At 40.5% G+C, this 13,158-nt stretch overlaps 1 protein-coding gene across 1 annotated transcript; it reads left to right on the top strand.

The window, feature by feature from the left end:
- The first annotated feature begins 136 nt into the window (after positions 1-136).
- Positions 137-11,892, top strand: prelid1b (PRELI domain containing 1b). Its single transcript, XM_029440870.1, has 6 exons — positions 137-441; positions 1,493-1,699; positions 2,942-3,167; positions 4,798-4,911; positions 5,435-5,513; positions 10,507-11,892. The coding sequence occupies exons 2-6, from the start codon at positions 1,608-1,610 to the stop codon at positions 10,626-10,628; spliced, it is 633 nt and encodes a 210-aa protein (XP_029296730.1). The 5' UTR covers positions 137-441; positions 1,493-1,607; the 3' UTR covers positions 10,629-11,892.
- The last annotated feature ends 1,266 nt before the right edge of the window (positions 11,893-13,158 follow it).

The raw sequence follows: 13,158 nt of genomic DNA on the forward strand, positions 1-13,158 counted from the left end.
CACACAATTAAAATGCCAGATTGTTTAAGAGAATATAGTTTATTTTATTATTTATTTCCTTTCTTCTTTGAAAAAAATATATTTTACAGAAATAACAACAAACTAGATCCTGCTCTACATACTCCGTTACGGTAGGTGGCGGTATCCACCTACAAGTTGGTATTAAACGCCAATAAACGCAAAGAAGATGTTGCACACTCCGGTGCAGTAGGTGGCGCCATGCAGCTTTCAGGCTGGTTTGTTGCCGGTTATTAAACGTAGAAGAAGACATGTCGTGATTGTACGTGGTCCTCTTTGTACATGAGTCCGTCCTGTTCTGTCTGTCACATGTAGGATAATGGATGTAATTAGCTAACGTTAGATATTTGTGGGCTAAAGACACAACAACCAGGCACTCTGTGGATATTTATTAGCCTAACATTTCTTTAGCAGTGACTTCAGGTAAGTCTTCTCTTGTTTCCTGATAGCCAGAGAAACTTCAGATTCTCTTAGCGGTAAGGCTAGCTGAACTTAAATAACCTTATGGTGAGCAATCATGATTGATCTGTACAATAACTAATATAGCTAAAGACGGTCATCTAATATCACAACGTTGAATATCAAACTGTAATCTGTTTTAAGAAGCTACTTGTTAGATGTCTTCAGGAACTAACATGTTGTTAGCTGTAACATTAGCCACGGAGCTAAGAACAAGCCATACCCTCAGCTAACAGTATAGCGCAATGTAAAGCCAAAAGTCAAGGTGACATGTGACATGTGCGCAAGTAACCGTGATACTCGTGTACCTTTTGTAAGTGTCTTCCGGGGTTTTTTGGTAACATATGGCGGTAAGGATGTTCATATATTAGTGTAATTTGGGATAAGTTAAAGGATATTTTAACTCCAATTAACCATAACAGATCCCATTTAATTGAATTAAGAAAAATCAAAGAACATTTTAGGAGTTATTACATTGTAGCAGTAAAAATAAAACACATACAGCATCAACCATACACGTCTCTGTAAGATGTATTAAAAGGATCGGCCTATATGGTTCTACTGTAGCTAGTGTGCAAGACTGCATGGGTGTAATGCTGGAATAATTATTGTATTGGTAATGTAATAAACTAATATATCGAGGGGTAGTTTAATACATAGTTTGAAATGGAAGATATGAATACAATCTTCTGTCATTGTATGAATAATTTTATATTGTAATTAAGGCTGCATGACATCAGGAAAATAGGCTGATTCTTGCATACCCAGCAAATGAGGTGTACACCACATGAAGTTACATCATCACATTGAAGCAACAATGTCTACAGTAGCCCAATTTACCAAGGGATCATGAGAACGTAGCTACCATGGTAAAACGGTATTACAAAATCTCACAATGTGAAAATCAATCTGTATTATTTGTCAATACGTATATACAATCTTTAAGTACATTTTAATTTTAGGGCTTACTGATTGAGGACAGATTTGCTAAAGCTCTTTCTCTTCTCCTTTGCAGGACTGTGCCAGGTTTTGGATGGATTCAGCACCCAAGTTTTCACTTTCTTTAGTAATCGCAGCCAGGGACCTCGGGGTTCAGGATTCAGGCCGTCCTGTACATCAGGGAGAGGAGAATGGTCAAGTATTTCTGTAACAACATAGACATCAGGAGTACGTGGGACCATGTTGTCTCTGCTTTTTGGCAGAGGTACCCGAACCCATTCAGGTATCGTAATATTCAGTATCAATGAAAAATATCAGTATTTCTTCAGAGGTGCTCATTGTAAAGCGTGTGGTGGGTGTCAAAGGTCAACACAGCCTTTAAGGTATTGTAGTTTGTAGTCGTGAAGTGCCTGAAATCAAAACAAGTACCCACAATCCTACTTGCTCATCATTGTCTAGATGTGAGTGACCAGGAAAAAAAGCAAAACATCACATTGTGAACCTTTTGTTTAGTTTTAGTAACTGCTTTTAATGTGATATTTCACCAGCTACAGTCATTTGCAACCAACTTCATCATAAATATAATTGGCAAAGTTTACATTTTCAGATATTTATATGTTATTAAAAACTCCACTCAACGGAGGACCCTTTGAGATGAAGTGACGTTACTGGAGTGTTTGTTGGCCTGCAGGAATCTTGTTATCAAATTGAGTTGAGTGTATGACTCAGATGTTACTATACAATTTAGGGGAACCTGATTGCTTTGCTAACCTACATCTAAAAAGAGCATTCAGTCATGATTAAGATAGAGAACTGAAACAACACATCAGAGAAGTATAACTAAGTTTTAGCATATTCGTGTTTCGACTTGTCTTACCAGCATCTTCAGAGATCCTTGCTCTGTATGTCACAAACATCCCAGCTGCATTTTGTGCACAAACGACTGCACCAGGACCGAAAACACACCCATGCACATACATTCTTTTAAATGACTGTTTGAAAGTGGAACTCTGTTTTAAACAGAACTGAAATGTTTCACAAACGGATATGAAAGCTGAAAGTTAAAGGATAGGTTCACATTGTTCCATGATATAGTTTTTTGCTTGCTATAAGCATCCGTAACATTCATATTTGCCATTAAAATGTCCCGTTCTAACATGTCTCCAGTGGAAAAGATGGATGACAAAAATCCAAAGCAAAAATATAAATATCACATTTGAGCTGTAAGTTAATAAAGTCGAGTGAGAATCCTCCAAAGTTTTTTTTGTACATGAGTTTCCAGCTGCAGTGGACGGATAGTAACACAAAAAGGGAATTTGGTACAAGATAGGTGAAGATATTCACTTGAGTTGTCTAACCCAGAGTGCTGAGGCCTGATTTTGTCACCCATCACTTGCTGTACGTAGCGCGAAGGGGTCTCTCAATGGCCAGTATGAGCAGGAGAAATGTTGAGTATATACATGGGCACCTGACTTTTGTTTTCAGACAGAACTAATGACACACTGTGTGTTTTTGTGTCCATCAGCACCCATGTTCTCACAGAGGACGTTGTGTACCGAGAGGTGACTGCTGACCACCGGCTCCTCTCCAGACGCCTCCTGATGAAGACCAACCGGCTGCCTCGCTGGGCAGAGCGACTCTTCCCCACCGGCATGTCTCGCTTCGTGTACATCGTCGAGGACTCCATCGTGGATCCTGTCAACAGGAAGCTGACCACCTACACCTGGAACCTCAACCACACAACTCTCATGGTGAGGCGCCTGATTCTGTGGTTGGTTGCTTTTCATGCAACCTTTCCCTTTTCTTTCTTATCAACGTTTTTATTTATCGGGATGTCTCACTGACCTTTTACGTTCAACCTACACTGCTGAGACTAACCTCTTGTATTCATTTGACTGGAGCTTTTCCTTAAGGCAGCTATAATCAAACATTTTATAAAAAGAAAACAATGTGTCAGAGAATTATCAGCTGAATCTGCAGCTCCTCTTGGCTTTAGGAAGCTTTATATTTAGTTTCAGCTCATTGTTTCGCTGACCGCAACTGTTTCAGTTCACTCTCACTGTTCTCATAGCGTTGTTTTCACCGCAGCAGTCAGCTGTTAACGGCTTAAAAAGCTTTCAGTAACCCACTGTACACTACCTGCTCAGCACCAGACGTCTGATGGACACGGTTAGCTCCGAGCTGGTGAACATAGTGGAAGCATTTAGCAGCTAAAGAGTCTATAATGTGATATAAGCCTCAGGAGTTCGTTCATTCATTCAACCGTTAAAACATTAACATTTTTAAATTGCTCTAAGGATAAAAGGGACACAGGCGTTAGAATATTCTTCATGTTATTACAGGTTGCAGATGCTCATTAAAAACAGCCGACACCTGCAACGTAATCTAATCATTTGAGCGTGTTCGATAAGGACCCACATTAAAAGGCAGCAGCAAAGTAATGTAAGGGGTTAAAAAACCCAGTAAGGGCCTTCTTTGTATAAATACATAAAACATAAACGTACAGAAGTTTCGTTATTTTAACTTAAAAGGTTAAAATATGTCAGTTGTGTTCACAAGGGGTCAAAAGAAACGGTTTGCTGATCGTAGTGGTTCGGGTTATCACAGCTCCAGTGACAAAGGAGAGTACAGACATCTGTTAAATATCATTACATCACTCTCCTCGCACTCAGCACTTATACTGCGCGTTAAATTCTAGCGAAAAACGCATTTGTACAATAATCGAAATGCATATTTTCTACAAAAATTGTCCTTGCTCGATAATGTGAACTATGTTGGCAGAGTATAAAAAAGAGTGAACTGCAGTCAGGTGTAGCTGCGAGCACCAGAAGGGAGAAGGAAATATTAACTCAAGCAGTCTGATCTTCAAAGGAGGCGAGCGTTTGAACAATTCAGATGTAATAATCTTCCAGGGAAGAAGGACCTTGACATGACTTGTACATTATGCAGCTTTAAGGTGTGCTATTTTCACACTCTCATTGCTGTACGCTACACACTAATGCAGGACGGATCTATGCTACTCGTGTTTTTAATCTGCTGCAGTATGATGTGAAGCTAAACTAACTGCTCGTGATCAAAGAAGTTGTCTGATCAAAGCGACTCAAAATGTAAAATTCCCACCTGTAATTTGCTGCACTCATTACTTTGATGTATTATTAGATAAAATGAACTCTCGCATGTATTAAAGCTACATAACAAAGAAGCTTACAAGCACAATCTGTTGAGTTGTCCACACTCATAGTGCTGAAGATCGTGCAAGAAAAGTGGACTTCTTTGTTTCTTTGTATTTTTACTTTAAGTTCTGTAACACATTCAAACAGTTCCACGGCTTTGTCCTTTACCTTTTTAATTGGCTGTCATTTTTCTCTTCCCCCGCGTTAGTCGGTTGAAGAGCGTTGTATTTTCCAAGACTCCGTGGAGCAGCCGACCACCACCCTGCTGAAACGGGAGGCGTGGATATCCTCAAACGTTTACGGCTTCTCCAGACCTATTCAGGTACTTTCACCCTCTTTAAAGCCATGCTTTAATCAACATGGTAGACTAATGGTGTAATGTACATTTTCATTATATTCTTCTTCTAGGCATTATGTTCTTTCCTCACGTGAGACATGAATTCATCAGCATAGAAGTGTAAAAGCAGTTAGATAGTAGCAAAGCACACATTTATTTACAATCACCTACTTTATCCCTCCTAGAGAGTAGAAATATATTCATGCTACATTTGTTCTTATCTTGGTGGGTGACATACAGAATCCTTTTTTATTTGTCGGTCATAGTATGTGCAGTCGAGGCGTGGGAGCCTGTGTACAAAGGCCAAAATCTAGAAGTGGGAGATTTGATGGAAGAAGTGAAAACGGAGCCAAAAATATGTCAACCTAAAATTGTTATCACTAGATGTGGAAGATGCCAGGCTTGCGTTGACATCCCCAGAGAAACGGAGAGAGAGCACTGCGAGCTAAGTGTTGTTTTATAGACGTCTCCCTAATGCAAAGCCACTTCCTGTTCTGTTTTTTCCCAGGAGTTTGGATTGGCCCGATTCAAGAGCAACCAGGTGAAGGCCATGAAAGGGCTGGAATACGCACTCTCCAACCTACAGGGTACGTACTCTTCACCAGCAGAAACGGGAGGAAAGTGCAAGGGGAGGGAAGAGGGGAACGAAGCAGTTTTATTTTTAACTTTAGCTATTTCTGGAGAAGAGAAGCTCGTTTGAGAAGTCGGGCTTTTCCCCCCTCAAAACATTAGACTGCGACACATTGTACACTATTTATTTATGGTGTAATTTATTAATTTTCTAAACTTTGGCCACATAGCTAAACATCCTCAGGATGTGTTTGCATGAATCCGGTAAAGTGGTCTTAGAAACGGGTTCATTTAAGCAGCCTCCTTGTTGCTGAGAAACACCATGTGGCTGCAGAGGGATATGAAACCGTGGCAACTACAGCGACAAACCGCTTGGACGTCTGAATTTAGACTCGGACCGAAACAATTTAGGCAGTCAGTGTTGCATAAACAAAATACTGCGGAGCTGTTCTATTGACAGGCTCATAAAACAGCCTGTCCGGGAGAGACCAACGGGGGAAAGACGTTCATAACCTGAAGATAAACTAATGTCTGTAAACATCAAAACTGTAAAAGCCTCCTGCTTCGCTGAAGTCACAGGTGTGGAAACATTTTGCCTTCCTGTGTAACGTTGACCACAAGTGCGTCACTGACAGAAAAACTACAGTTTGTAGGCTGCAGAAGATTCAGACACTGCAACAACCAATGGACTCCATCGTCTAACAATGGCATAGACACATTCAAAAAAACAAAATGAGCATGAACAAATCCTTTTATTTGTTTTTAAATGTTAAAAAGTTTAGCAGTGGGCCCTGACGAGGTTTGTGTTGTGCTACAAACTGTGTGTTGTGCTGATGCAGCGTACTGTTGTCTGAAAGGACATTCTCCCATTGTTGTGATTCTGTCCCACTGCCCCTTTGTGGATGCCACTGCAGGGATTGGGATCAGGCTGAGCGTTGTGGTAAGTATGTTAGCGGTGGGGCATCCATCTGCCACCCCAGGCTTTGCTCAGGGTGGTCACATGATGCCATAAATGAGCCTCACACAGTAGGCCGTGTAGCTGAGGTAGTGATGTCCCCCCCTTGTGCGTAGTGTCTGCAGATGCACACTGTTTGAGTAAAAGTGACTCAACAGTTGATGTAGCGCTGGTATAGAAGTAGATGGTGTATAGTTTAGTTTCCTTTGACCCTAATGTCCTTTTTGTGTGATAAAAAGAAAAACGTAACCCTGTGATTGATAGTGTTTGTTTTACATTTATATTCAATCTATGCTCTAAACTTTGACTTTGTAGTTACAATCTAGCTTTGTTATATTGGAACAGCTAGCTACCAGTACTATGCTACATACAGTTTTGCATTTGTTCATGTGTTTTGCACACATCGCATGTTATACAGTAAAGGTTCACCTTTGTGACTTTGAAAATAGTGTCAATTACTGCACTTTGCCATCGCATGGCAGTGCAGTCAGTAATAAGTGTGGAGAAGAGGAAACGCCTCCAGTGTTGTTGCTACTTCCCTGATTGGACAGAATAGTCTGATGGAATAATGCATTCACTGGAGAAAATCAAAAGTTTGCCTTGTTTTTCTGAATTAATGAGATTATTATCTCAGAATTTTGAGAAAGCTTCTCGTGGGGGGGGGGGGGGGATAATTCTTGTGCTCTGGTTTTCTGAGTTAACGAGGTACCTCAACATCCTAAGAGAAGCTTTCTTTACTTGAGAGCTCGATTTCTTGGAAGCAATGTCCCGCATGATTAGTTTAATCCAGTTTTACTTTTGGTTTGAGACATTAATAATAATAATTACATCTATATTACTTATTGTACTGACCCGGATGGAGCATTGTTGGAGAGTCGGGCTGATTAGCACCAGCAACCCGTACTCTGTGCAGGCGAGAGCTTCTGGCAGGATTTGGAGGTATCCCATTAATTCAGAAACTCGGAGCAGAATTATTTTTGCATTATTTTCTCAGATAATAAAAAGTTGTTATTTCAGAAAAACAGGGCAAATGTTTTCTCTCTCATGTGAACGCATTACGCTTCTGTAGAAAGCAGAGAGCGAGGGAGGTGCAGGAGAGGGTCTGTGTCGGATGCATGGTTCCCACGGGGCCTTGAAGGTTTTTGAAAAAAGTCATGGTTCATTGAAAGTGCTTGAATTTAACAGAACAGAAATTGAAGCTTTTAAAAATATGATTGTTTTAGTAAATGGGCTACGTTCCGCTGTCTGCTCGTGTCTTCTGCATTTACGTAATTGTTTCCCGCGCCACCTGCCTCGAGAAAGTGCAACTGAAATTAACCTTGATCCATGTCTCAAACTGGCGTGTTGGGTCCTTGAATTTGAGGGAATTGGGCCTGGAATGTCCTTGAATTGGATCTTTAGGAAGGTGTGGGAACCCTGGAGACGGATTTATGTAACGCTGTGATTGCACTTCAATGTACCCGGGTCTGTGCACGTCTACAGTCAGCTGAGCTGCATGCTGAACTGAAGTTTCTGCTTTTATGATTGACTGTCGTCTACAATGCTCATCTCATACGTCCACATACGGTGTTTTACATTTTTAGCTCGGCAGCCTTCTTCTGATGTCTTGCTGTGAATAAATTGAGTTAATTCCGTTAATTAGCATCAACTGCTGGCGAGGCCCAGAGTTACAGCTGATGCAAAACTGAGAAATAGTGTGTGTGTGTGTGTGTGTGTGTGTGTGTGTGTGTGTGTGTGTGTGTGTGTGTGTGTGTGTGTGTGTGTGTGTGTGTGTGTGTGTGTGTGTGTGTGTGTGTGTGTGGTTACCGCTGCATCGCTGGCTGGCTTCCTCTCGGATCACAGAGTGTTCACCCAGCGCACTAATCAGTTCTTCCTCATAATCATCACTGGATGTTATCAGGAAGTTAACGTGTTCTAGAAGAAAGGTGCATTTATGTTCCAGTTTAGGGTTTTAGCCACAGATAAAGCGAAAGAGGCACATTGAGAAGAGGGCTGAGAGAGAGCGATGAATAACTGCAAGCAAAGAGGTAATTAATAAAACATGTCTACCAAGATAAGAAAAGCCCGATTGAGTTGGCAGCCGCAGCTTCTCTTCACATCCTCAAAGTCCTCTTAAGTTTAACAAATGTCAGCTCTTACAAGTAGTTTGATTATCTTACATTTTAATGTACAAGGTCCTGACTTACAGATTATGTGTTTTTGTCAGAACGTTTCTTCAGCATCAGATGTTTTATAGCCTGAACCTTTTGGGAAAATAGTACCAAATAAACCCAGCTCCTTTTTGTATACATTTAGCCAGTTATACCGAGCTATAGAGAGAAATCCAAAACAATCCAACAGTTCCTACTTTACAAAGCCCTTTACTTTACTGCATGGAGCTTAATATACTTCAACAATGTGTGTGTTGTTTAATGCCCGTGTCCACTGCTAAAACCAAACGTTCAAGTGATAAGTAGAGCAGATGTAAAATATCACAATTGATACAAACCTATTTTTAAAGCGGAAACATTGCATCAATTTAATTAATTTATTCCCTGTAAATACAATGAATCACTTGTGTCGGTCAGAGCGGCGGTGTCACTTGACATCCCACACAGTGCGCCGCTCTTGTGAGACTGCAATGTCTGTTTCTTCCTTCAGAGGAAAACTGTCACTTAACAGACACACACACACAGAACTATGGGAATGCTGATTGATTTTATTTTTTATATTGTGAAAGTGTGGATTTAGATTTGTATTTAATTCTTTCAAAGTGAATTCAGTTGCCTTTTACCTTCAGCAGCGTTACTGTGACACGGTCAGTGACTCAAACATACACAAGAAATCCACTCCACTTTAGCGAGGAAGAGGAAACATGTTATAATACATTACATTTATATTGCGAGGTACACAAAGATGTTAAAACCAGTGTGACATCTGCACTCATTTAATGTGAATATGACATCACCACTGAAACACACATGGTGACCATAAGACCATAATCACATTGAGGCATGCAATGATTTTATTTTTCTACGCTGTTGCTTGAGCAATTAAAGCACATTATTTTGTCTTTGTTGTTTAAACGGTTATATGATGTGTAAGCAGGTGAAGACTTTTGTTGGCTCTGCACACGGATCCACTCCCTCCAGTTATTGTCTCCATAACATCGAAGAGGTTTCTCGCTCTGTCAGCAGGAAGCTTCCCTCCCATGGAAAACTCATATCTGCTGTTTTGTCTGAAGGAAGCAGCTCGTCTCTGCTCTCTTTCCGTCTTCTTAAGGTTTAAGGAAGCGGCGCTGTTGTTATCACATGATGTACTTTAAGTTCAAAGTGTTCACAGGGAGGTCAGACACAAATACATAATGCAGCACTGAATCCCGTGTGGGGCAGTTTGCAGCAGCACACACACACACACACACACACATGGGTGTGCTCACTTCAAGACTCGATTCAAAGGCATTTCTTCTTTTTAGAGGACGTCCATTATAATTTAGGTTTTGTCACCTTTCCATTTTGCATGTCATTATGCAAATCCTATTTCAGGCATTAACCTCTTTTTACATAAATGTGATGGTGACTTGACATGTTGAATCTGGAGTCACCTTGACAGGTCAAAAACAAAGACGGCACTAAAAACATACTGCAAAGTTACACACGAAAGAAAACGCAAGACGCACATCACAAATGTATGCTTGTCAGATAAAAGTCATAAAGACTATAAGATGAATTCACGGTCAGTGAGTGCAGAGCTGAGCAGCTTTGAACTTGTTAAGTTGATTTTGAAAGTGACGATGGAGCTGCAGCTCCTCACATCGTCAGGCAGGGTGTCCCACTGGTTTGTGGCTTGTACAGAAAAAGCTGATTGCCCAAATGCAGAGTGGTGAAATGGTCTGATACAATCCCGTATGGAGGATAATCTTGAGGATCGAATAGAACTCACGTAGCCAGTAAACAGTCACGTAGTAAAAGTCTCCCTTGGCATCACATGAACCTTTTTATATCTGGAAAGAGGCTAAAAAAAAAACCCCATATTGTTGTTTTCCTAATTCTGTCTGTGTCTCTCTGGACTCGCAGGAGAGACTCCCCAGCGGCTGCTCAGGGACACAGTGAAGGACGCGTCGGAGAAGGCCAAGGAGACGGCCAAGAGCCTGGCGTCAGCAGCTTCTGTCCCACAGAAACCCCAGCAGTACGTCTGACAGGACGGTGCGTGCGGAGCGCCGTGCAGGTGACATGACACTATGCCTTTTGATCTTCTCCATCATCTTGTCTGGACTGAAGGTTTTGGTGGGATCCCGCTGGCCGCTGTATATTCCGTGCTTTTCTTTCGTATGAAGCGGCTACGGCTTGGACTATTCTCCGTTTTAGTTTTTTTGTGTACGTTAAATCTCAGGTCCTGATCCTTTCTTCTGAAACATATCGCCTTTTGTGGAAACGTTCAGATTGTGATGAGCAGCATCCGTTAATGCTGTAACTACGTCGGGTATAAAAATGCACATTTCCGTGTTTTGCCATGTATGTAATTTATCTATTTTACTTCAGTGAGCTTCTTTTCATGCAGAATTATGAAACTCTTCTTGAACAGTTTCGCACTTTGGAATTCAACTAATTTATTATTATTATTATTATTATTATTATTATTATTGGTTCAGCCTACAGCTCTCATCATAACACAAGGGTTATGATTGTGTGGGGGGGATGTATAAACTGTGAACTTTTTTGTTTTATGGTCGATTTCTTCATGATTTGACATTTTCTGATGTTGAAACTGTACTTCCCACTTTTAAAACACATTACACTCCGTGTGTTACTGGATGTACACAATGTGTTCTGGACTAATGCGCACATGAATAAAACGTTTGGTATAAATGCTAATGGTTAGGTTGATGCCAGAAAGGTCCGAACCGAAGCTTTGATAATCGCAAGATACCAAAGTGAAAAGAAAAGTCAGATTGAGCTTTCACATGTCTGCGCTCAGATGGACTCTGTAATGGGATTAGCCTTTAACTGTACGACCGTCACTGAGGCGCGTTAGTGAAAATATTTTAGATCGGATCCTTTCAAGCTGGTATGAAGCTTAAGTTGCAATGAAGATGAAACATTATTGTAAGGATGTCCAGTCATTGCATTCCCTTTTTTAGATGACATCTGCTTCAAGACTTGATTTATAGTTTAAAAATATTATTATATATAATATTATATATATTCATGTGATGTATTTTGAAGGGTTATTTAGCATTAAGCATGTGTGATATAGTGTATATATATATATATAGATTTATTATAACAAGGTAGAAAGATATGTAAAAACAGAATCTATTGGATCTTTAATTGAAGAATTTAATATGTTTTGTTACTCATTTCAAAAACATTTTCTGCCAACCCTGCAAGTGAAAGTCCAATGTCTGTCTTGTTTCATTGTCAAAATGAGCTTTAATAAAATGTGATAAGTTATTAATTTAATTGAGCCTCTTCATGTTTCTCTGCTGTAACAGTGACAGAAAGATGAGTTCTGACCTTTTTATACAAGTTGATACTCCAGACTACAGATCAGTTTCACAGCTGCACAAACCAAACAGGAAGCCCTTTAACATCTGAACATCTTTATCTGCATATTCCTGCTGCTTTGTTCAGTGATCTGCTTCCCCCCCACGACGAGCAGTTCATCGTCCCATACAGTGCGTCATAAATCATTCACCAGGAAATGATGAGGCTGCGGCGACTTTATGTATAAAACATTTTTAATTATATTACAATGAGAGAATACACAATACCTTCATGTGTTTGCTAAAATGTAGCCAGCACCAGGTACTCGTGTACACACACTCGCACAAAACAAAAAAAAGATATATATATATATATATATATATATCTCTCAATCATCTTCTGAATGCGTATTACACATCCGCTAAAAAGGAACATATTCACAGGTCTCTGGCACAGAACTCTCCCTTCTCTGCACAGTATGTCAGCCCAAAACAAACTCCTCAACTGTAAATCCCAGCCGGCTCGCCCTCTTCTACAGCCTCTGGGTTCTTGTGGGTGCAAAAACCACAATGCTGGTGTGACACCCGTTTGGCTCCTGAGCGTCAGCCGGTACAAAACAGATGCAAAAATAAGGAGAAAGTCCGGGGGTCCGGAAAGCGTGGATGCTGGCCTAAAAGCCTACAAGCAGTTAAAGCTATTAAAAGTGACTATTTATTTGGCAGGAATAATATTTCATTGAAGTCATTGTGTCGGTTTTACATAAGCACTAAGTACTCGGCAGCCTCAGGCAATAGGATGGTGTCTTCTGTTTCTGATTTCATCTGCGTGCGCCTTGACCCTGCTCTCTGTGCAGACTGTCCTTGTGTCTGTGCTTCAGCCTGACTTCATCCCACCACCCTCTCTTTTTTCTCAATCTGCCTGCTGACTTCCCCAAATATCACACTGTGCTTTTGTGCTCTTAGAAAACTCAACTTTGCAGTAAATCTCTGTGCGACAGCATCATGAAAGCAAATGTCAAACCTTGTGTGTGCTTGCTCTGAGGACTCGTAAATGACCCTTTAATCTTAATAGGAGTCTTAATAAAGAGCCCCTTCAGCTTCTTGACATGTTTACCTTTTTTGCAATGGAGGGGAGGAAGTGGTAACATCTTCTGTTGCCTTTCCAAGGGCTTAAAAATAAGAGCAACTGTGACTGATTTAACAGTCTTCATTAATTTGTACAATCTCTGCTTTTGTTTTCTTC

The sequence above is a fragment of the Cottoperca gobio genome, chromosome 1 (genome assembly GCF_900634415.1).
Source record: "Cottoperca gobio chromosome 1, fCotGob3.1, whole genome shotgun sequence".
Classification (NCBI taxonomy): domain Eukaryota; kingdom Metazoa; phylum Chordata; class Actinopteri; order Perciformes; family Bovichtidae; genus Cottoperca; species Cottoperca gobio.

Coding starts and splice junctions, on each gene's coding strand:
- prelid1b (XM_029440870.1), top strand. CDS start 1,608: ATGGTCAAGTATTTCTGTAACAACATAGACATCAGGAGTACGTGGGAC. Junction 1,700..2,941: donor AGGTACCCGAACCCATTCAG/GTATCGTAATAT, acceptor TGTGTCCATCAG/CACCCATGTTCTCACAGAGG. Junction 3,168..4,797: donor TCAACCACACAACTCTCATG/GTGAGGCGCCTG, acceptor CCCCCGCGTTAG/TCGGTTGAAGAGCGTTGTAT.